The 26,585-nt window shown below is 34.8% G+C and overlaps 1 protein-coding gene across 1 annotated transcript in view; it reads right to left on the bottom strand.

Annotated features, from left to right (window-relative positions):
* Window positions 1-22,909: 22,909 nt before the first annotated feature.
* The window catches only part of DACH2 (dachshund family transcription factor 2), a 672,782-nt gene continuing 669,106 nt past the window's right edge, over window positions 22,910-26,585 (bottom strand). Inside the window, exon 12 of the mRNA XM_054470661.1 lies at window positions 22,910-23,407. Within this exon, the coding sequence (XP_054326636.1) occupies window positions 23,358-23,407 (50 nt within the window). The 3' untranslated portion in view covers window positions 22,910-23,357. The remainder of the gene's footprint in view (window positions 23,408-26,585) is intronic.

The following is a 26,585-nucleotide window of genomic DNA, read 5'->3' as shown; positions in this document are numbered from 1 at the left end:
TAGCCATATATAGAAAGCTGAAACTGGATCCCTTCCTTACACCTTATACAAAAATTAATTCAAGATGGATTAAAGACTTAAATGTTAGACCTAAAACCATAAAAACCCTAGAAGAAAACCTAGGCAATACCATTCAGGACATAGGCGTGGGCAAGGACTTAATGTCTAATACACCAAAAGCAATGGTAACAAAATCCAAAATTGACAAATGGGATCTAATTAAACTAAAGAGCTTCTGCACAGCAAAAGAAACTACCATCAGAGTGAACAGGCAGCCTACCGAATGGGAGAAAATTTTTGCAATCTACTCATCTGACAAAAGGCTAATATCCAGAATCTACAATGAACTCAAACAAATTTACAAGAAAAAAACAAATAACGCAATCAACAAGTGGGCAAATGATATGAACAGACACTTCTCAAAAGAAGACATTTATGCAGCCAAAAGACACATGAAAAAATGCTCATCATCACTGACCATCAGAGAAATGCAAATCAAAACCACAATGAGATACCATCTCACACCAGTTAGAATGGCAATCATTAAAAAGTCAGGAAAAAGCAGGTGCTGGAGAGGATGTGGAGAAATAGGAACACTTTTACACTGTTGGTGGGACTGTAAGCTAGTTCAACCATTGTGGAAGTCAGTGTGGCGATTCCTCAGGGACCTAGAACTAGAAATACCATTTGACCCAGCCATCCCATTACTGGGTATTTACCCAAAGGATTATAAATCATGCTGCTATAAAGACACATGCACACGTATGTTTATTGCGGCACTATTCACAATAGCAAAGACTTGGAACCAACCCAAATGTCCATCACTGATAGACTGGATTAAGAAAATGTGGCACATATACACCATGGAATACTATGCAGCCATAAAAAAGAATGAGTTCATGTCCTTTGTAGGGACATTCCTGAAGCTGGAAACCATCATTCTCAGCAAACTATTGCAAGGACAGAAAACGAAACACTGCATGTTCTCACTCATAGGTGGGAATTGAACAATGAGAACACATGGACACAGGAAGGGGAACATCACACACTGGGGCCTGTTGTGAGGTGGGGCGAGGGGGGAGGGATAGCATTAGGAGATATACCTAATGTAAATGATGAGTTAATGGGTGCAGCACACCAACATGGCACATGCACACATATGTAACAAACCTGCATGTTGTGCACATGTACCCTAGAATGTAAAGTATAATAATAAAAAGTAAATAAATAAATATTTTTCAATTCCCATTGTGATTTTTCTTGTCCCATTGGTCCTTTATGTACGTATTGTTTAATTTCCACAAATGTGTACATTTTTCGTTTTCCTTCTGTTATTTATTTCTAGATGCATTCTATTCTTGTTGAGAAGACACTTTCTACAAATTTATTCTTAAACAATTTTCTTTGAGACACAGTCTCACTCTGTGGCCCAGGCTGGAATGCAGTGGTATGAGCATACCTCACTGTAACCTCAAACTCCTGTGCTAAAGTTACCTCCTTGCCTCAGCCTCCTGAGTAGCTAGAACTACGGGAAGACACCAACCTGTCCAACTAAGTTTTAAAAAAATCTTGTAGAGACAGGGTCTCACTATGTTGTCCAGGCTGGTCTTGAACTCCTGGCCTCAATCAATCCTCCTGCCTTGGCCTCCCAAAGTGCTGGGATTCAGGAGTCAGCCACAGCAATTTCCTTCTTTTTAAATTTGGAATTTTTGTGTTTAGAGTGTGTTTGTTAGAATTTGTTTTTTGGACAAACATATGGTCTATCCTGGAGAATGTCCCATATGCACTTGAGGAGAATGTGTATTTTGCTATCATTAGCTGGAGTGTTTTATATATATCTGATACGTATAGTTGATTTATAGTGTTGTTTAAGTTCTCTATCTCCTTATTGATTTTGTGTTTGATTTTTCTATCCATCATTGAAACTGGTGTACTGAAGTGTTCCACTACTATAGTAGAACAATACCAAAGCCAGACAAAGGCCTTACAAGAAAGGAAACTATAGAACAATATTTCTTAGAAATATATTTTTAAAATTCTCAACAAAATACTAGTAAGCTGCATCCAGGAGTATATTAAAAGGATGATGCACCAAGACTAAGTGGGATTTGTTCCAAAAATAAAGAGTAGTTTGACATATAAAAGTCAATGAAAGTAATATACCGTGTTAATAAAACAAAAAATCACATTATCATAATAGATGCAGAAAAAGTATTTGAAAACATTCAACAATCTTCCACATTAAAAAATGTCTCAAAAACCCCTACTAATTGAAGGAAGCTCCTTCAACTGTTTAAAGACATTTCTGAAAAACCCACACACACACAAAATACTTGATGGTGAAAGATTGAAAGTTTTGCCTCTAAAATAAGTAACTAGATAAAAATGTTCATTCATGCCACTTCTATTCAACATTGCACTGGTAGTTCTAGCCAGGGCATTAGACATGAAAAATAAATAAAACCATATAGATTGTAAAAGAAGTAAATCTATTTTTATCCATAAAGATCATAATCTTATAAATGAAATAATGTAAGGAATTCACGAAGAAAAAATCTGTTAAAGCTACTAGATGAGTTCACTAAAGTTGCAGGTGCAAGATCAATATAAATATTAGTTGTAATTCTATACACTAGAAATAAATAATTTGAAAATAAATACATTTACAAGAGCATCAAAATAATAAGATACTTAAATAAATTTATTTTTATTTATCTATTTTTTTTTTGAGACAGAGTCTTGCTCTGTCACCCAGGCTGGAGTGCAATGGCACAGTCTCGGCTCACTGCAACCTCTGCCTCTGGGGTTCAAGCGATTCTCCTGCTCCAGCCTCCTGAGTAGCTGGGATTACAGGCAACTGCCACCACGTCCTGCTAATTTTTGTATTTTTTAGTAGAGATGGGGTTTTGGCATGCTGGCCAGGCTAGTCTCAAACTCCTGACCTCAGGTGATACACCCCCCTTGGCCTCCCAAAGTGCTGCGATTCAAGGTGTGAGCCACTGCGCCCAGCCAGATACTTAAATAAATTTAACTAAAGAAGCCCAATGCTTGTATAAAACATTGTAGAATACCTGTAGAATTTTGTAAAAAATTAAAGAATACCTAAGTTAATGGGAAGGTGTCTGATTTTTTGGATCTGAAAACTTAAAGATGATAAGATGGCAATACTTGCCAAATTAATCTATAGGTCCAAAATGATCTCTATCAAAATTTCAATGCTCTTTCTTTAAATAAATGGACACATTTATTCTAATACTCATATGTCAAAGCAAGGTACTGCTGAATGTCCAAATATTGAATAACCAAAACAATCTTGAAAAAGAAGAATCAAGTTTGAGGATTCACATGTGCAGTTTTGAAAACTTATTGCAAAGTTACGGTAATCAAAACAATGTAGTACAGACAAACTGAAATGGAATTAAAAGTCTAGAAATAAATTCATATGCTTTGGTTAACTGATTTTGAAAGGGGTGCCAAAATCATTCAGTGGGTAAAATGTAGTGTTTACAACAAATGGTGCTGAGACAAACAGATATCCACACACAAAAGAATGAACTTGGACCCTTACTTCACATCACCCATAGAGAAAAAGGGAATCCTTCAATCATTCTGTGAACCCAGTATCACCCTAATATCAAAATCAGGAAAGGACATAATAAAAAAAGAAAACTGCAGACCAATATCCCTGATGAACATAGGTGCAAAAATCCTCAACAAAATACTAGCTAACCAAATCCAACAGCAAATCAAAAAGATAATATATCATAATCAAGTAAGTTTCATACCAAGGATGCAGGGATAGTTTAACATATGCAAGTCAATAAATGTGATACATCACTTAAACAGAATTTTAAAATATCATATGATCATCTTAATACATCCAGAAAAAGCATTTGATAAAATCCAGATTCCATTTAAGATTGGCATAGAAAGGACATACCTCAAAGTAATAAAAGCCATCTTTGACAAACCCGCAGCCAACATCACACAGAATGGGGAAAAGTTGAAAACATCCCCGCTGAGAACTGGAACAGCACAAGGATGTCCACTTTCTCCACTTCTATTCTACATAGTACTGAAAGTCCTAGCCAGAGAAATTAGGTAAGAGAAAGAAATAAGGGGCATCCAAATTGGAAAAAGTAAGTCAAACTATCATTGTTTGCCAGTGATATGATCTTATAACTAGAAAACCCTGAAGACTCATCTGAAAAGCTCCTAAACCTGGTAAATAAATTGAGTAAAGTCTCAGGATACAAAATCAATGCACACAAATCTGTAGCACTGCTATATACCAACGACGACCAAGTTAAGAATCAAATTAAGAACATAATCCCTTACAACAGCTGCAAAAATAAATAAATAAATAAAATACTTAGGAATATACTTACCCAAACAGGTGAAAGATCTCTAAAAGGAAAACTACAAAACACTGTTGAAGAAATCATAGATTACACAAACAAATGGAAACACATCCCATGCTCATGGATGGTAGAATCAATACTGTGAAAATAATCATACTGCTCAAAGCAATCTACAGACTCAGTGCAAGTCCCATCAAAATATCATCATCATTCTTCACAGAACTAGAAAAAACAATCCAACAATTCATATGGACCCAAAAAAGAGTCCACATATCCAAAACAAGACTAAGCAAAAAGAACACAACTGAAGGCATCACACATTACCCAACTTCAAATTATACTAGAAGGCTGTACTTACCAAAACAGCTTGGTACTCATATAAAAATAGGCATGCAGCCCAATGGAACAGAATAGGGAACCCAGAAATAAAACTAAATACTTACAGCCAACTGATCTTCAACAAAGCAAACAAAAACATAAAGTGGGGGAGAAACACCCTATTCAGTAAATGGTTCTGGAAAAACTTGCAACCCACGTGTAGAAGAAAGAAACTAGATCCTCATCTCTCACTTCATACAAAAATAAACTCAAGATGGATGAAAGACTTAAATCTAAGTCCTAAAACCATAACAATTTTAGAAGATAACATCAGAAACACTCTTCCAGACATTGACTTAGGCAAAGAATTCATGACTAAGAACCTAAAAGCAAATGCAAAATAAACAAATAAATAAATAAATGGCATCTAATTAAAACAAAAGGCTTCTGCACAGCGAAAGAAATAATCAACAGAGTAAATGGATAGCCCACAGAGGGGGAGAAAATATTCACAAACTATCCATTTGACAAAGGACTAATATCCAGAATCTACAAGGAGCTCGAACCAATCAGCAAGAAAAAACAAATAATCCCACCAAAAAGTGGGCAAAGACAAAAGAAGATATACAAACAGCCAACAAACATATAAAAAAGGCTCAAAATCACTAATTATCAGGGAAATTGCAAGTTAAAACCACAATGAGATACCAACCTACTTTTTAAAGAATGGCCATAATTAAAAAGTCAAAAAAATAATAGATGATGATGTGGATGTGGTGAAAAGGGAACACTTTCACACAGCTGGTGGGGATGTAAACTGGTACAACCACTGTGGAAAACAGTATGAAATTTCCTTAAAGAACTAAAAGCAGAGCTACCATTTGATCCAGTGATCCACCTACTGGATATCTACCCAAAGGAAAATAAGTCATTATATAAGAAGACATATGCACACACAATTTGCAACTGAAAAAATATAGGAACAACCTAAATGCCTATCAACCAATGAGTGGATAAAGAAAATGTGGTATATATACCCCATGGAATTCTACTCAGCCACAAACTGGAATAAAATATTGGCCATTTCAGCAACTTGGATAGAACTGGAGGCCATTATTCCAAGTGAAGTAACTCAGGAATGGAAAATCAAATATCGTATGTTCTCATTTATAAGTGGGAGCTAAGCTATGAGTATACAAAAGCATAAGAATGATATAATGGACTTTGGGGATGCAGGGGGAAGGCTGGGATGTGGGTGAGAGATAAAAGACTACATACTGGGTACAGTGTACTCTGCTCAGGTGATGGGTGCACCAAAATCTCAGAAATCACCGCTGAAGATCTTATCCATATAAGCCAAAATTACCTGTACCCCCGAAACTATGGAAATTTAAAAAAATTGCAAGCAAAAAAATTTATTTAAAATGGTTTAAAGAGGCTGGGCATGGTAACTCTCACATGTAATATCAGCACTTGGGGAGGCTCAGATGGGTGGATCACTTGAGGCCAGGAGTTTGAGACCAGCCTGGCCAATACTGCAAAACCCCATTTCTACTAAAGGTACAAAAACTAGCTGGGTGTGGTGGCAGGCACCTGTAACCCCAGCTACTCGGGAGGCTGAGGCAGGAGAATTGCTTGAACCCAGGAGACAGAGGTTGCAGTGAGCCAAGATCATGCCACTGCACTCCAGCCTGGGCAACACAGTGAGATTCCATCTCAAAAAAAAAAAAAAAATACTAGCAAATCAAGCCCAGCAGCACATCAAAAAGCTTCAATGTACTCAAACCCTAAAATTAATATTAAACAAAAAAAGGAGCTTGAATGGCCCAAGCAATTTTAAGAAAAATAACAGAGCTGGAAGCATCACATTACTTGACTTCAAATTATACTACATGACTACAATAACCAAAACAGCATGGAAATGGCATAAAAATAGACACATAGGTAATGGAACAGAACAGAGAACCCAGAAAAGAAACCAGAGATCTACAGCCAGTTGATTTTTGATGAAGTCAACAGAAACATATGTGGGGGAAAGGATGCCCTTTTCAATAAACAGTACTGGAAAAATTGGATTGTCATATGCAGAAGAAAGAAACTGGACTCTGATCTCTCAACACATACAAACATTAACTCAAGATGGGTTAAAGATCTAAATGGAAGACCTGACACTATAAAAATCCTAGAAGAAAACCTAGGGAAATCTCTTATAGACATTGGACATTGGTCTAGGCAAATAGTTCATGACTAAGACCTTAATAGCTCAAGCAAGTAAAATAAAAATAGACAAATGGGATTTAATTAAAAAAAGAAACTTCTGCACAGCAAAAGAAATAATCAATCAACAGAGTGAAAAAAAAAACCTGCACAATGGGAGAAAATATTTTCAAACTATGCATCAGACAGAAGACTTATATCCAGAATTTACAAGGAACTCGAACAACTCAACAACAAGATAAACCAAATTACCAAATTAAAAAGTTGGCAAAGGATATGAATAGACTTTTTCAAATAATGGCCCACAGGCATATGAAAAATTATCAATATCATTAATTATCAGAGAAACGCAAATTAAAACCACAATGAGATATCATCTCACACTGGTCAGAATAACTATTATTAAACCGACAAAAAATAAGAGATGTTAGCAAGGATGTGGAGAAAAGGGAATGCTTATGTACTGTTGATGGGCAAGTAAATTAGTACAACCTCTGTGAAAAACTAAAAATAGAATTACCATCTGATCAAGCAATCCCACTACTAGGTATCTACCCAAAGGAAAATAAATCATTATATCAAAAAGATACCTGCATTTGTATGTTTATCACAGTAGTATTCACAATAGACACTTAGGAATCAACCTAAGTGTCTATCAGTGATGATTCAATAAAGAAAATGTGGCATATATACACAATGGAATATGATTCAGCCTTAAAAATAATGAAATAATGTATTTTGTAGCAATATGGATGGAACTGGAAGACATTATCTTAAGTGAAACAACTCAGAAACAGAAGGACAAATACCCCATATTCCCACTCATAAATGGGAGTGAAATAATGTGAACACGTGGACATAGCGTGGAATGATAAACACCGAAGATTTGGAAGGGTGGGAGAGTGGGAGGGAGGGAGATGATAAGAAATTACTTAATGGGTACAATGTCTTTATTCAGGTGATGAAACACTAATAGCTCAGATTTCACCACTAAACAATATAGCTATGTAACAAAATGACACTTGTACCATTTAAATTTATGCAAATAAAAATGGTGCAGATATCGTGGAAAGCAGTTTATTGATGTCTCAAACTGTTAAGCATAGCGTTACCATATCATTCAGTAATTTCACTCCTACACATATAGCAAAAAATGGAAAAAAAGTGTTCAGAACAAAAAGTTGTACACAAATGATTGTGTGACATTATCCATAAAGTCAAAATATGGAAACAATACAATGTTCATCAATTGATGAGTGGGTGAAAAAATGTGTATCCATAAAATAATATAATATTTAGCAATAAAAAAGTATAACAAAAGTAATATATGTTACAACTTGGATGGATATTGAAAACATTATACAAAATAAATATTTTATTATTGCATTTATATGAAATATTCAGAATAGGCAAATCCATAGAAATAGAAAGGAGACTGGTGGTGGCCAGAGGTTGAGAGGAAGAGAAATTGGGAGTGACTGTTAAAAAGTATGGGGCTTTTTAAGGGAGGTAATAAAAATTTTATGGAATTAGTGGTAATGGTTGCACAACATTGTGAATACACTAAAACTCACTGAATTGTACACTTTAAATTTGTTAAAATGGTGACTTTCAAGTCATGTGTGCTTTACCTCGAATGAATATGAATAATGCCAATAAACTTGAGCCCAGTAGTTCTACTTCTGAGAATTTTTCTGTAAATGTATACATATATCTACAACATAATAGTATTTTGCATAACTTAAATGTCTAACAATATGAGATTAGTTAAATTAGTGTACCTACACAGAATACAATGTATTCATTAGAAAACATGTTATAGATCCCCAAAAATGGTAGTATACATTGTTATATGAATAAAAGAGGTTTCAAAATAGTATTTACAAGATACTTCTGCATGTTGGTCTGACATATAAAGAGGTTACAGGTCATCATTGCCGTCCTTGAAACAAAATAAAAGACTGAACTGAAAACAAACAACTCTTATTAGATCCATCAGAGAATTGAGGTAGAGGGCAAACAACTGTCCCCAAAACTGGAGAGAAACGTCAGTGCTGAAAGTTGTAGCTTACCAGTATCAGAAGCCTGCCACTGGAGCCAGTACTGTTAGGAACACTTGATCTCTAATTGATGAGTTGCTGAGGGCGCAAGGTGATCTAGCTTGAGAAGTAAGAATCTTGAGGGGACAGTTTTAACATGGCACCCACAATTTTGTAATTTTTATCTCCAGAAAACCTACCAGGTTCTAAGGGTGAATTTTGGAGAGAAATCCTCTTGTGATACTCCATGGGGAGGGGAAAAGTAAGCATTTTGTAAGACAGCCAGAGCATTCAGTTCTCCTTAAACGTGGGTCATTCTCAAAATAAAACACTATTTACCAGAGACTAAGTTACCTGGTTTTTACTAGAGTCTAACTGGCACAAGGGAAGAGAAATACACAACTCCAGTGGCCCAGCCACCCTGTCTTACCTATGGGAAAAAAGTCTAAGAAGCACTTGGGAAAGTCACAGCCTAGGGACACATACTTCTGAAAGATTGAGATCTAATCCTAGAATCCTTCCTGTCCTTCACACCTTACTGCCACACCAATAATTAGATTACAATTTAAGGACTGCAACATTCAGACCCTGTTTAAAAAAACAGTCTCTAAAGAAACTCAACAGGAAGACAAAAACAAGGACATGAGAGAAAAATTGAGTATTTGACACTACAGCTACAGCAAATAATAAACACAGACTAGGTCTCAGTCAGATAAACATAACATTTCACAATATTGTTCATGTTACTCAATATATTATACCTGGATTTCAACAAAAAACTGCAAGGCATGTTAGAAGGCAAAAATACAGAATAAAGAGGCAACATAGGTATCAGAATTAAACTAAGCTATGACAGAAAATTTGGAATTATGAACTGAATTAAACATAATTTTGATTAATGTTAATCATAATTAATGGGAAATTAATGGGAAATGTGGACAACATGAAAAACACATGAGTAATGTGAACAGAGAGATGGAAACCATAAGAAAGAACCAAAAATAAATTCTAGAAATCAACAACACTATAAAAAAAATGAAGAATGACTTCAATGGGTTCATCAGTAGCTTAAACATGGGCAAGGAAATAATTGATGAATGTAAAGATCTGAATATAGAAATTTTCAAAACTAAAATGCAAAGAGAAAAATAGTAAAAAATAAAAGGTGGAGCAGAATATCTAAGAACAGTGAGCCAATTACGAAAGGTGTAACATATGCAAAATGGCAATACCATTAGAAAAAAAGGAAAGAAATGAACAGAAGAAATATTTGAAGCAATAATGACAGAATTTTCCAAAATTAATGACAGACATCAAACTACAGATCCAGGAAGCTAAGAGAACACCAAGCAGGATAAATACCAAAAAAATCTACACCTAGGTACATAATATTAAACTGCAGAAAATCAAAGACAAAGAAAAAATTTTGAATGACAACATAGGGAGAAAACACCTTACTTATAGACAAATAAGCATAAGAATTACATTGAAAGACTCTACAGAAATCAGGCAAGCCAAAAGAGAATGGGTTAAAGTATTAAAAGTGTTGAAAGGAAAGAACCATCAACCTAAAACACTGTGTCCAGTGAAATTATTCTTCAAAAGTGAAGGAGGGATAAAGGCTTTCTCAGACAAACAAAAAATTGAGAAAATTAGTCATTAATAGGCATACCTTGCTAGAAATGTTGAAAGTTGTTTGGAGAGAAAGAAAATTATATAGACAATAAACTCTGATCTATGTAAGAAAATAAGATTGTTAGAGAAGAAATAAATAAAAGTGAAATAAGATATTTTATTTTAAAATTTGAATGGATTTAACATATAGTTTATTAAAAATAATAACAGCAACAACGAATTCAGTGAATATTTTTTATGAATAAGTGAAGGAAATGATAACATTATTATAAGGGATGGGAGAAAGGAATTGGGAGTATCCTGTTACACTTTCACTACCCATGAAATGTACAGTGTTATTTGACTTTGATTAGTTGTAAATGTATACTGCAAACTCCAGGGCACCCACTTAAAACTTTAAAAATAAGTTGAGTTGAAATGCTAAGTAAGGAAACATTAGAATAATATAAAATGCTCAATTAAAACCAGAGAAAGCAGAAGAGTAAAAGACAAAATGAGAAACAAAGAAAAAAGGCAACAAATTGAATATATTTACAAATATGGTAATATTAAACCAACTATATTTATAATCACTTTATATAGGAATGGTCTAAATACACCAATGGAAAGGCACAGATTGTCAGAGTGGATAAAAAATCAAGTCCCAACTCTATGCTATCTTTAAAATATGTATAATATTATTCTAATTTTGTAAAACCTTTTTAGATCCATATTTGTATCTTATCTCAAGAACAACTAGAAACAGGGTGAAAAGGGCATAAATCAAAGGTTATTGGTGATCATATATTGATGGTAAAATTATTGGCAAAATTCATTTTATTACTTCCTTTTAAACATTATCTACAAAGAGATTATATTGTTTTTCTAATAAGAAAAAACAATACATTTTATTGAAATAACACTGCAATTGAGAATGTCCATGCATTTTATAAATTGGCATCTGAATTTCACAGACAAAGTTATCTGAATTAATCAGGATCCATGCTGAATAATATAATATGCTGACCCTAGTTGTGGATTTTCTTAGCCCAATGCTTTATTAATACACATTTTTATCTTCAAAAAACTTTAAATACTTACAATAACATTTAGAATTCATTATAGCAAAGTTAGAAAATTCAAATAAGAAAATCACCTCTATTTATAATACCATTTCCAACCTTACAATGTGTGTGTGATTATGGCATATAAAATTTTGTAGTTTGATTTTTCACTAATTTATATATTGTATACCTCTTCTTAAGCCCATTAATATATAAAATGGCTACAGTTCAGTCTCCTAATGAAGATGCCATAATTTTTAAAATTTATAACTATTTAAGATTTAAGGTTTATTCCATTTTCTCTTGATACAAGAAAAAGTTACTGTGAATAACTTTTTTCATTTTTGTACAGTTACAGCAAGTATATAAAAGAATAAGTACAAAGCTAAAGGATATGCATATTTATATGGCTTTTGAGGCGTATTGACAAATTATCCTCCCCCAAATTTAACAATAAACCCTATCAACTGCAGTGTGTGACTTTTTCCACACAACTTCATTAACTCTGGTCATAATGATTTTTTTTTTATTCTTGTCAATATTATACATAAAAGGAAGCTCTCTCATTTCAATTTGAATTTTAATATAAGTGAGGTAAATAAGTTTCAAATTTATATCTTTTTAAAAATAAATTGATTAAACTACCCATTTTCATTTGACAGTTTCTTATTGATTGGCAATAACTCTTTATATATTAAAATTATTAACTCTTCAACAGTCTATATTGTAAATGTTTTATCTGTTGTTGTCTTTTAGTTTTTGTTTTATAGTGTGTTTTACATACACGTGTGGTTGACTGCTAAGAGCCAAATCCATCAGTCTACCTTTATGGCTTCTTCCTCAAAAGTTATGCCTCCAAAGCCTTCCTCTTCATAACATGATATAGATATTAATCCATTTTAGTTTAATGACTTTTATGGTTAAGTCTAATATTATCACTACTACAATTTGAAATATCTGATATTATTATTACTATTAGATTTGAAAAATCTAATATTTGAAAGATTTGCTAATTTGAAAAATTTAGCAGTCATTAAGTTTGCAAATTCCATGTAGGCACATTTAAAATATCTTCTAATGAAGAAAATAATTGTCATTCTTAAATAAAATGTTTCACTATTATTTTTGTAATATTCTACAACCACAAACATAAAATTATGCATATAGAGGTATGTATGTACATTTATATATATTTAAACCAATCTACTCTTTTTTCTCTCCTTCAGAAGCATCTGTTATTGTCTTTGTAGGGATATGTGTATGTGCATGTTAACAACGTATGGGTTTATCAAATAATTGATGCTTTAGCCATAATTTTTCACTGTCATCATGGCTATATCCCAAAACATCATACAGTGACTGTGTTACAAAACATTCCTGGATTTGCCCATATATTATGGCATTATATGCATTTGAAGGCTGATAATATAATATCATAGCAACATTTTTATGTCTATAGTTACACTGCACAGCAGCCAAAATACACCACGTTATTCGAGAGTGTACTCATTATATGCCATACATCTTCTGTACCAATTATCAACCAAATTTTCCTTTAGTAATTCCTTTGGATAATTGATAGTTCAAATAAGCCTGTTCTGATGATGATAGTGATGCTGATGACTGCCATTTAGTTAGAGAAACTAATATTCAGTGTGTATATATATATATATATACACACACACACACATACCTACATATATATACACACACATACATATATACACACATATACATATGTATGCATACATATATACATATATGCATACGTATATATAATACACATATATATGCATACATATATATGCATACACATATATATATATATATTTTTTTTTTTTTGATGGAGTCTGCCTGTGTTGCCCAGGCTGGAGTGCAGTGGCACCATCTCGGCTCACTGCAAGCTCCGCCTCCCAGGTTCACGCCATTCTCCTGCCTCAGCCTCCTGAGTAGTTGGGACTACAGGCGCCCGCCACCACGCCCAGCTAATTTTTTGTATTTTTAGTAGAGACGGGATTTCACCATGTTAGCCAGCATGGTCTGATCTCCTGACCTCGTGATCCACCTGCTTTGGCCTCCCAAAGTGCTGGAATTACAGGCGTGAGCCACCGTGGCCGGCCTATTCAGTATACTTTTGTGTTTTACTCTGTACACAGTAACTAGAACTATTTTAACTTTCAAGGTAGAATAACTTAGTACTGGATAACAGTAATGTGCTTTGTCCCCAGTTTTTTCACTGAAGATTGTTGTCTGATAAGAAATTTTTATTTTATAAAAAAAAAATCGAAGTGTCTTCGGTAGCACTCCATTGCTGCAATTTGTCGTCAGGCACTGTGAGACACGCCGTGTTACAAATAAATATTTTAAATATTTAATTACATAATAAGTGATGCTGTGGAGATGGCCATCCATTAGAGTTATGCTTTTATGGCATGAAAGTTGCTATGGTGACTTACAACTTCTGCAAGTGATCTCCCTAGATTGCAATCACACATGTATGCTTTACTCTTTTCTGTACTCTTTTCTATACATCACTGGGGGCTCCCTTGTATAGGGAGATATTCACCTTGAAAGAAAATCCCACTAAGAAACATTACTATTCTGGAGCGTTTTAGCATTGCTGAAATAAAAATATTCATGGTGTAGAGATATTTTCTGTCAGCGTGTTTCATGGGAGTTACACAGAGACAATGGTTGGATTCATATTAATTAATTTGAATGTCATATTTAGGAATCAGTCATTGCCCACAGATAATCCTAATTTGCTCTTATTGAGAGTATGAGAAAACTCAGCAAAAGAAAATATTAGTTACAAGCTATTTTGTTAGGTAAAGCTGAAATATTTGTTCTTCATACCCCGGCCTGTCAATATATATCAGTAGCAAGCTAATAAGAATTTAGCAACAGTTTTCTTCTTTAAAACTTATCAATTCCCTAAACTTCATTTGCCAGTAGTTTGACATTTTCAATTATTTTTAGAAGGGCAAATTAGAAATCAAGGACATACTTACCAAGCTAATATCAGTGTAGTTTACAAAAATGTAAAGCAGGTTTTGAGGGGAAGTACTACAATTACAGTACTTCCCCTCAAACCCTATTTTACATCCCCCAGAGATGTTAAAGAAAATAGAGACACTTGGTTCTCAAAGTTCTCCATGAAACATTTTCCATTAAACTTTACTTTTATTCCCTAAATTACGCCAGTGTAAGTGCACTGGGAGTTTATTCATAAGAGGAAATAGTACTGTTAATTCTAACAATCAGCAATAACTGTGAGAACTGATTGACAGACTTGTGCCCAGAGGTTTCATGCTAAGAGTTCACAGAAGGATATCAATACAGATGGCCCTGGGCTGATATTCTGGCTGTGTTGAAAAACTGGCTGCTTAGTGACAGAACATCAGACGTAATCCTAGCAGCATTTTCTTTTACTATTTGAGTATAATAGGAACACTGAAAACCTGGAATTTAGAACAATGCTTTATCCTATCTATTTTTTTTACTGTGGAAGTCTGAGAGCTAGTCTCAAAACAATAACAAAACACACACAAAGCCTTCCATATGGCAACTGGCTCTAATATATATATCATAGCCTAATTCAGAAATCCTTTTTAAAAAAACCCAACATCCTCAAAATGTAAAGTAGAAATCACTAGAAACATTTTATAGAGACTCTCCTCACCTCAATACTTTCCCTTTTTTCTTTTTTTAATTGAGACAGAGTCTTGCTCTGTCGCCCAGGCTGGAGTGTAGTGGCGCAATCTCGGCTCACTGCAACCTCCACCTCCCGGGTTCAAGTGCTACTCTTGCCTCAGCCTCCCAAGTAGCTGGGACTACCGGCTAATTTTTTGTATTTTTAGTAGAGATGGGGTTTCACCGTGTTGGCCAGGATGGTCTCGATCTCCTGACCTCATGATTCGCCCACCTTGCCCTCCCAAAGTGCTGGGATTACAGGCATGAGCCACCATGCCCGGCCAATGCTTTCCTTTTAAAAATTAGAGAGTGAAGGAACATTTCTGCCTTTGGTTTCTCCCAAACTCATCCATTGCTTCCTAATTTTGGATGCCTTTGAGAACTCTGATTTTAGCAAAATACAGGAGGTAAGTGAATAACTGTTTGTATGAGTTCTAGAAAATTATTTGTTTTGGGCAGAAGGAGACACAATTGGAGGTTACTGTGCATCTGTAGCAGTCAATATCAACTTCAAGTGAAATGTAAGTCAAGGTGGTGGAAACATCATTAAACCATTGCTTCACACATAATACAACAAACACCAAAAGAATGAGTGCTATGTACCAGATTCTGTGCTAAGTGCTCAATAAAAGCATTAGTTCATTAATTCATCATTTTGTATTGGGGGTGCTGGGTGCTACGGTAGATATTAGGAGAGTTACAGAGTAATAAAGACAATCTCTAGTCCAGTGGGGAGACAAATACAATTGAAAATAATTCTAGTATATTGTCACTGGCCAATAATAAAGTAAAAGCTACCATTTAGTACTTGCCTCCTTTGTACTAGACATTGTTCAAATTATTTAAGTACTTCAACTCCTTTAAGCCTATATAAATCCTATAGGTAGTATTCTCTACGTTTCAGACAAGGAAATTAAGGCTCAGGGTGAGTAAATTTGTTTTTTTTTTTAATGTCAGAGACAGAATTGAGATTCAAACCTAAGTTTCCCTGTTTCAAAAGCCTGTGTTCTTTGACAGGGAAAAGTGTATAGGTTACAAAGCAGATTAAAAATAAATGGACCTTTCTTTCACAGAAGGAAAGTGATTGTACTCGGTCTCAAAGGAGTACACAAGATGGGAAGGAGATACTGGCAGAGCTGGCTTTGGCATTTAAAACTGGCTTCACACAAAAATAAAATTGAATGGCTAAATTTGTGGTAAAAATTTATATTTTTCATAGAATGACATTAAATTGCAATTTAAAAAATGTTATGTTAGCAAGAAAAAGAGAACATGGCAGAAAGGGAAAACCTTTATATATAACTTTAAAGGCACTCATTTCTTGCTTTTTAAACAAGGGATCCTACATTTTCCTTTTGCACTTATCCCAGGAATTATGTAGCTGGTCCTGGGTCCTGATCATTTTAGGCAAAGAGAGCATGAGTTCTAAGGACATGGAAGCATTAAATCTATGCATTGCGTACGTTGTGGGCGTATGTTTAGCATATGAGGGGATGTAGCAGGTATTGAGATTTAAAAAGTAAGACTGCCTTGTATGCCATCTCCAATTAGGGAGGAGGCATTAATGGATTAAGACTAATAATAACATGACCCTAATAAAATCCTAGGAAGAGTCCTTTAGTAGTTTGGTTATCATAGAATGCGGTTGAAAAGACTGCTACCTGAAAGACGAGTTGGACTGAAATTCTTCAGGTAGGAGATAATAGAGGTTTAAACTAAGATAATGGCAATTTGGAAGAGAAATGATTTTGAAATATATTTCTGAGGTAGATGTGATAGGATTCGATGACTGTTTGTATGTTGGTAATAAATCAAAAGAAAAATTCAGAATGTCCCTGAGGTTTCTAGCTTGAGAGATTCAATGATGGTTATGGATTAACTAAAAGAAAAGGATTATTCCAAAAGGGGCATGTTTGAAAGAGAAGATCAAAATTGTTGTTTTTAATATATTTCATGCCCTTCATTATTATATCTGAACGAATATATCCAGCAGACACTTGGAAATATAAGGCCAGAAATGTTTGTGTACCAGTAAGACGATATTTTGTTACTTTGGTAGCAATTTCGAATTGTCTGACTTTCTGATTTGTGGTCGTATATATTCAGAACCAGCTTCTAAGTTCAGAAATAAGTGAATCAGCCTGGGAGCCTGAAAGATTGTTCACAAAGTCTCTGGTCTAAAAACGTAGTATGTATGCCTGTTGGCTCTGACATAAAGACATAAATTTTACACCTATTAAAATTTAATGAGCTTGAGTATCTATCCCTGAGACCTGTGTCACTCATGCCATACTTCGTGAAGAGCTCTTACAAGAATCAAGGTTGTACAATAGAGGAATATATGAAAATAAAGGAAAGTATATTCCCTTAGAAACTTGTTAAATAACTGATATCGAGTGAAATGATTTGTGTAAAGACAATTTATCAAATGCAAATTGCTACAAATATGTGCTATGGTTTTAGTCACTCTAGGTAAAACCAGTCATCCATAAATACCAAGAGAATAAGACATTTTTTACCTTCACATAGTTGCAGATATTGTAAGAACTAAGAAGGAGTGGTTTAACCTGGGAGAAATGTATGGGCAGCTAAAGCACTGGAAGCTTTTAGGGGCTTTAAAACCCATCAAGCCCAATGGGCTATAGAGTGAGAACTTAGTACATGGGGCCACCTTTATTTTTTTAATTTTATTTTACTTTAAATGGAAAATAGTAATTGTACATTTTATAGGAAAATGTGATCTTTTCATATATGTATACATAGTGGAATAATTAAATCCAGCTAGTTAACATATCCATCACCTCACTTACTTAATTTTTGCAGTGAGGACATTTAAAATCTACCATTTTAGCAATTTTGAGATAAACAATACATTATTAACTATGGTTACAATGCTGTGAAATTGAACACTAAAACTTATTCCTAGTGTGTAACTGAAATTTTATACTCTTTGACCAATATTTCCCCTTCCACATTCACACTCCCAACCCCCAGCATCTGGTAACCACCATTCTACTCTCTACTTCTGTGTTTTCAAACTATTGGATACAGAGGAGAGAAAAAGAAATAAGAGGAGACTTTAGGTTTATTTATTCCTGGAGCACCAAGATATTAAAGATGAAAGAACTTTAGGAGAATAAGGGTGGCATTTTTCCGAAAGTAAATTGTATATTTGCTTGAAGGTGGCCTAACCTCTATTCCTCTAGTGAACTGCGTTTGTCCTTCAAGTTGCAAGTGAGATGTCTTTTTCTCCAGGAAGCGTAGAACCGTCTGTGCTTTAAACCTCCAACTATCTGTCAAAGCTAACAATTTGTCCATGGGAAAAAAAAAATCTGACTCGTTCTGAGTTCTGTATTAAACCATAAAGATATAGCAACCAGTGCGTTCTCAGTAGCAGGATATATAATTATTCTTCCTCATTTCAGTGTGCTGGGTGATAGGAGCAAGGACTTTAATGGGACTGTAAATATTGTAGGGGCTCTGACTTTGGGGTTAGCTTGGTCAGGGAAGTACAGGTGGTAAGAAGTAGGATAAGATTTCAGTGGGACTTTGTCTTCTTAAGGTGGCAAAAAACCCTACGTCTAAAAGTAGTAAAAGGAGTGAAACTTTGGAGGGTAGAAATGGAGGTGAGGCCTAGCTGATGCCATGGTTCATATATAAAAGATGTTCTGTTGTAATGACTCTTAGAATTCAGGGATGTTCTATATTAGTAAAGTTGAAAAAATTAGATTGAGACTTCAGATGAAATGTTTTATTTCAAATAAAACTCCATTTCTGGCTTATGATTTTATAGATATTTGTGGAAGCTTAAATCCAAATATTGAACCTTGCCAAGAACAGTTTATGTTGTTTGACCCATGGAACACCTTGCATTCTCATAGTTAGCTAGAATTGTAAGCATCTGTGAAAATTGATAGCATGTGTACCATCCTTGGTTATACTGAACTCTCCTTTTAAATTAAAAATATGTAGAGAATAATATAAAAGTGTAATTTTATGACATATAATTGTCTCTCTTCCTGAAACTTCTCCAATCGCTTCATCCCACACTGCTCTCAGATTGATGTGCCAAAAGAGTTGCTGTTATGTGTTCATTACTACCTACTCAAGGTGTTCCATAATATAGCCCCATTTTAACTATCAAATCTTATCTCCCAGTAAAGCTGGACAAGAAGTCTGTGCTTTCTTAGAGTGGATTTCTTTCTGTTCCATGAATAGTACTTACCATTTTACTTTCTTACCCTGGGGCTTAGCTGCTACTGAACTCTTACCTTTTTCCTCTTCCCACAAATCCTTCTTGTTATTTAGGGCTGTAATCAAGTTTCACAAAACCTATCCATTATTCTTGCACATAACATGTGTTTCCTTCTTTATCTCTGTACCATACATATTGGCATTTAATTATCTAGCATTTGTAGTGACTTTTAATTGTTTATAATGTGAACACTGTTTTCTCAGTTCTATTAGAACTTTCTTGCTATATAAAGTATCCTTTTCTATGCCAGACACAAAATTATACCTAAATACTTAATTTAATGCTCCCGTTTGACTAATTAAGATAGATTTTGAGGTGTGTTAATGTTGTTCTGGAACTTCTAAGATCTTCACATACTGCTAATCTCATAAATGGCATGAAGAACCCAAGAGGCATATTCTACTAAATTTTTCGCACAAATATTACACAAAAGATTATGGGTTTCATGCGTTTAAAAAAGCATCCAAAAGCGAAGAAATACTCTCCCCATGAGAGCATAATGAATTATTGTGTAATGTACTAAAATGTTTATTAGTTGAGTTGAAATGCATTTGTGGTTATTGTAGCTCTCTTATTTGAATAAGTGAGAGACGTTGTCCATGAGGCATAGATAATTCCAAAGATGTTAATAAATATGCCTGGTAATCAAGGAGCTTTAAAATTAGTACAATTGCCTTTCTGGAGCTTCTGCCTCCCATACTTCTAATGTATTAGAACATAAAGTAGGGTTCCGTGCTTGTGTTCTCAGTTGTACTATCATTCAGTTTAAACCTAGAAACTTTAGAGAAGGATTGCAGGGTAATTGACAGAGGTGTAAAAAATGAACTCTTACATGGCCAGCTGGGGTCAGGAGAGGGGACTTTTTGTTTAGACAACTAAAGAGCTGAGTTTCAGAATTATTATTATAATCTGGGCATTTTATATTCAAAATGAGTACCACCCCTCCCAATGATTGCCTACTATCGTCATACCTCACATTTGCTTTACATCTCATAATTTAGCTACTCATATGCTTTAAGAGAGAGTTGAATCAGGTGAAACTGGACAAATGCCCAGGCTAGGTTTCAGTAATTCATTGACAAAGGCAAGCAGGAGTGTTTTGTGCATATATCCTCTGTGTGTATGCACACATGCATGCATATGAATGCAAAAGGGAATAAAACTATGCTGATTCCTTTTACTTTACCTGTAATATCTGACAGATTTCTATAATTTTAAATGAGGGAGTCATTTAGCTATGTTCGTGATTGGGGGTAGTTTTCCTCCAAGTTCAAGCTGAAGTGGTAAATTTTCGGTTCAATATCACTTTTGGTCTTTATAATGCTGACAGCTGTCTAACAAAAGAAGCAGCTCCTTGACATTATAATTCTTCAAAGAGTAATTGTTTGCCTCCTTTTGATATATTGGACATTTGATGGTCTTTATAGACCCTCACACTCACTCCCTAATCTCATATTCTATTTTAAATTATTTTTAGAACTCCATCCACATCGACATCTATCCCTAAGTAAGAGGGCACAATGCTAGTGTTTGCTGGGCAAGAGAGGCCTTTATAACCAAATACATAGGGGTTCAGTTATATATAAATAGCATTATATGTGAATGGCATACATTGGGAAGAACAGAAACAGCTGTATCTGGCAAAAAGTTTAGGTGACTTGTAAGGTATGGGAAGACACTCAGACTAGGATTGTAATTATAGATGACAGTGTCATGAGTATGTCTGGTGGTGGGAGCAGCTGTGATCCCTCACCCCTACTCCATGATTAGTGAATTTAAGGAAGTCAGAGACCATAGAATTTGCATGAGGCTGATCCAACTCCTACAGCCATATTTCCAGGATGAACATAAACTGTATTTTCTCCAAAGAGAGTGCAAAGGAAAATAATGTAATGTGGATCCTCCCAACCCTAGGAGAAAAGCGTTTACTGAGAAAGAATTGATATACAGTGAAACCACCATCCAGCAATGACGGAATTCTTATCCTTGACCCAGTTCCTTTTCTTAAGGCTAAGGTTCCTATGTTGTTGGAGGAGGGAGGTGGTTGTGAAGAGGAGGATGTGGAAGGGTTGTCAAGGGGTAGCATTGAAATAACAAGCAATCCTATCCCAGTAAACTTGAAGGTACATGGTGGGCCTCACTCCCAATATTTTTCTGTTTCAGTTTCTTCTGATGGTCAATTAAGTGGGCTTTCAAATAACCAGAAGATTCCTATAATTGCTTTCACTTCTTTAGAAGTCCTAACCATCCATGGGACCCAAAATCAAATTATGCCCATTGATGTTAAGCCAGTGCAAATAACTTCTACCAGGTTAGATAAACCCACAGGCAGCATTAGGCACCTGAATACCTGAGAGTAGGGCAGCTACTAGCACATGCTTTCCTTGATTGTTAGATTGACTTTTAAATAGTGCAAGCCTGAATATCATATATTTGCCTATTGAGGACTTGCTTTGTGTGTTATGGCAGGGGCTATAGTATGCTACCAGAGCAGGCCTACTTAGCAAACAAAAATCTTAGGGATCTTTGTCCTTTATAACACAGAAAGAGCTTGTAGTCCTGTCAGGATTCTCAAGATTTCCATAAACAAGGATGGTGTGGACATGATAGTGAGAAGAAACATCTGTGGATTTACCAACATGGTTCCAAAGTAGAAGACCTACAGTCATTGGGTGACCAGCTAGAATACTGTGAGACACAATACATTTCAAAAGATAGGCAAGGAGTGGGAGTGTCACTGACGCTTTGTAGGAAAACCTGAGAGGTTTTATAATCAACCAGAATTTGAGTGAGCTCCAATATTTTATCAGAAGTGAACCAAGAGAAAGTAAGAGCACACATTAAATAAACTGTAGGGCAGGGCTATAACTGGCCTTGGTTTTTCACTACACTGTGATAGGCACTTGGATGTACAAAGAGACTTGATATTTTGGGGGGCCAGAGAAGATATATATCCCTTCCATTTTTGTTTGCTTTTTAGTGTAGGTGGCCCTAGAATAAACTTTTGATGATAACAGATACTCAGAAAATATTTTCTAGTTCTTGGTGCACCCACTTTTCCTGCTTCCCAATGTAACCCTTCCTCCTGGAAGCAGGTTCACTATGCACACATAACTAGGAAAACGCAATCCAGTGTGAATCAATATAACAGTCGAGGACAGGAATATCAGCCTGCTTAAACAGATGAACTGAAATAAGAACTGTGTTCTTCTCTGCTTGAAAATAACAAAACTAGAGGAAGATTTGCAAACATCTGGCTAGTTCCTGTATTTTGATTTGCACTGACTCTACTATATGTTTCAATGACTGCAGTTGGCAGTTTGAAAAGAAATACTCAGTGACAATTGACAAAGTCAAAAAGTTTTTATTTATGCTGCAGTTTAGCAAGTACATTTTTAACAAAGAAGGTGTACTTTAACGTTATATATAGTAGAACAGGGAAACCATACATATAAGTTTCTAGTCTCTAACACACTACTGCATTTTTTTTTAAATTTAAAAGACAAAAAGCCAAGTTGAAATGAGCATAGAAAAGCATCAAATATGGTCAAGTTACTTTAGCCATTAGGATTTCATTCATATTTTTAAACTGGTCAATCTAATGCAAGAACAAAGTTTACATCATTGCTTTTAAAATGTACACGTGTTTCTTTTTTAACGTAACATAGATTAAATAGCTCCTTCAGTAAACAAAGCTTTGCTGATAAACAAAATTGAAATAACTCCATGTTGAATAGTTTCAGAGATAAACTGGAATCACAAGCATCTTCATTTATGTAAAGCCAGCGAGGACCTTTCAGGCTGAATACAACTGTTGTGCCATTTCTAAACAGTAATAGTTACCTCCTTTAAAAAAAAGAAAACAAGTTAGTTCTTATGAAGAGTCATTCTGATACGTGCTTAAAAATACTAAAACTTCTATCTTCAGGAATCTAAAATGATCTGATGTAACAGGCTCAATTTAGTGTTGGTAAAATTTAACATTTCTTAACATTTCTATATTTTCATCTGTCAGTTTTCAAAGATCCTTCAAATTTTATGCTATAGCTTCTGTTCTTCTTTCCACAGCACCGGAGACATTGAAGACTGATAAAGGCTCTTCATGAACTATATTATAATGTCTGTAATAATCTATATTACTTTTTCTTTTTGTATATAATGGTGCATCTGAAATACCATCCCTATGGTTTACCAAAACAGGGGGAAAAGAATATCTGGTTATGAACTAAGATAATGACAGCTTTGTACATTTAAAATTTCCTGTCCCGGGTTAACCCTGAGACTGTGTATACTGCATGAAGGGAGACTAGTTCTGAATATCGTTTTAGCTACAGTGTTTAGTCAAACTGGTATCCCTCTAAATGATAGTCATTAAAAGAGCCCATGCCATCCTAGAGTTAGATAATATTTAATTTGGGTGGGTAAAAGTTACTGTTGGAAATTTTTTTAAAAAAATTTCTTCTACCTCTTTTTGTCAAACCTTGTTATTTTCCATAGCAATGGCTTATAACCCGAGTCTCTATTTAGATGCATCACAAAGACTGGCTTTTGGTTACAAAAGAAGTAGGAAAAGAAGTGTGGATGAATCAGTACAAATCCATTACCTGTGCTTGAGAAATACTTAAAGATAATGTTTCTGAGTCAAGTGCTTTATTTTCACATATAATGGAGAGGACATTATCATTGTTGGACTAATATGTCTAATCTAAAATATTAAGTCAATCTGGTCAAAGCTTGTTAGGAGGAAATTATACCCTTTTTTAACCTTGTGTATAATATCTTTAAAATCTTTATTCTTTCTGCGTATAAGGTATCATGGTGAGTAGCAGAATTTTCTAGATAATACCTCAGAACCAAAAATAAAGATGTAGTAAGGTAATAGATGAATAAAAGATTTGGGATTTGGGTTAGTCAGACTCATGGAGGGTTGGACTTCATCAGAGGGCAACCAGACATTTTTCCAAGAAGCCCATGGAATTCACTTAAACTTTTCCAGGGACCAGAAGAAAACAAAGCTTGAATTTTTGGACACTGGTAATTGTTCCAACTCCTTTGTGGAGTCTGAGAATATTTACTCTGATGAATTGACCAAATATTTGCTCAGTCCTCCAGTCTACCTCATCCTTTGTATACACAGCCTAAATGTCAAAGGAAAGCTGTTCGACATGAAATGACAGTCATTTTACCAGGATTGAAATTTATACAAAATAGCTAAAGCTTAAATCATGCAACACAAATTGTGAACATTACAAACTGGAAAGGAATAGCACACACTATGTCCCCTTAAAAAGGGTACATGAACTCAGCAATGAATAGCGAAAGACAATCACCATTTGTCCTTTAGAAAAATGCAGTTTCTGAAAAATTTCTACTTTTGTTATGTTTATTTCTTGCCTTTATTTAGAGACAGAAATATTTGCCCACATCCTTTATGTGTCTGCTTACAAGGCCTATTAGGAATAGTTTCCATAGCTGGTCAAAAATTGAAAGAAAAACTAGGCTAGCAAGAAGAAAACAATATTAAGTGAATCAACTTTTCTACAAGAAGACGATAAATTGAGATTTCATCGTAGTAAAACTTTTTCTCCCAATTTTGAGGACAGTAGCAAAATAGACCCCTGTGTAGCATGTTGTATAATGTTGACACATATTTGGTTACTGTTTTACATGTGCCAATGCTGAATGATCATAAGGAAGATGCCAGTAATGAACTGCTAACTGACACTGATCCTTGGAGCAATCTCAAAGTTTGCCACATTTCAATTTCAAAATGCATTTCAGCTATAATATGAGTGATTTATCACTTAGTAGTAGCTGTCAAAGTAATCTCCTAGATAAACAAAAAACATCTGGAACCATAAACAGAGAGGAGTAGTAGCTGAATTTTAATCCAGACCCAGTGTGCTCGCTTCATTAGGAACAGGAAACAGCTAATTAGTAATGGAATGTTTCATGTTCTTAAAAGGGTTTGTTCTTGAGCTCTAAACAGAGATGATCTGATATGAACTCTGGATGTCAATAAGATTAAAGATCAGGAAGAGAAACTAACAAAGTCTCTCCAGGGGAATGTTACCGAGCTTGAGAACTTAAAAAGAGGGACACATGCTGACATTTGGGGAGAGCTGACAGAGTTTATTGCTTTGGGATTTATCAGATAGGTAAAAAGGGGAATCTGATACATACAAATGTGACCATTTTTAAAGTAAAAACAAAAGTCCATGCAATCCTTCCTTTAGCACAGCACTGCCTGACATGGGCATATGCCATGACACAGAAGGTCAGTGTGGACACTCCATACAGGAGATGAACCTCTCCTAATCAGTTGAGTTATCTTTACTGGGCCACAAATAGCTGCTCCAAACTCAAGTAAATGTGAGACTTGCCCTGTGGTATATATCCTAAGCCTATGAGCCAGAATAGCTAAAATCATGTGTCATAAACAAGGCAGATATATGGGAAAAGGCCAGAAAAAAATACACATGAGGAGTCCTCATAGTTCAAACAAGGTAAGTTAAACATATCTACTTATTTAAACAAAAGACACTAGTTTATTTTGAAGTAACTTAGTTAATTTGGAAATTCTGTTTAATGATGAGACTTTCTTGGATGTTATATTTTTAGTCACCTGTCACTGTTATTTATTTCAGATATTTGATATTAATAAAAGTTTTTATTTGACTTGCTTCAATCCTTCTCCATGACTTATTTCTAATTTGGCATTATTTCACTGAATTGGGCTAAAACAGTACACCTACTCTATATAAGCAGACCTTCTACAGCCTGTGAAGAATACCAGAATCCAAATGCTTATGCTTTACAAAACATTCCTTCAGAGCATGGAATTACTGAAATGTCACATCGATATGAATTAATGTAATATTTTTAAGTGTTTAGAGTGGGTGGCCATTCCTGCAGAAATTGCATGTACTGCCATGGGGAACCTCTTATTAGAAAATGGATAAAAACTCAGTTGGCTTTTTGCAGAAGATAGTTGGTGCTTCTGTCACATCAGAACTTAATGCTA

Source organism: Pongo pygmaeus, chromosome X (genome assembly GCF_028885625.2).
Source record: "Pongo pygmaeus isolate AG05252 chromosome X, NHGRI_mPonPyg2-v2.0_pri, whole genome shotgun sequence".
Classification (NCBI taxonomy): domain Eukaryota; kingdom Metazoa; phylum Chordata; class Mammalia; order Primates; family Hominidae; genus Pongo; species Pongo pygmaeus.
This window is presented reverse-complemented; position numbering and strand designations above follow the sequence as displayed.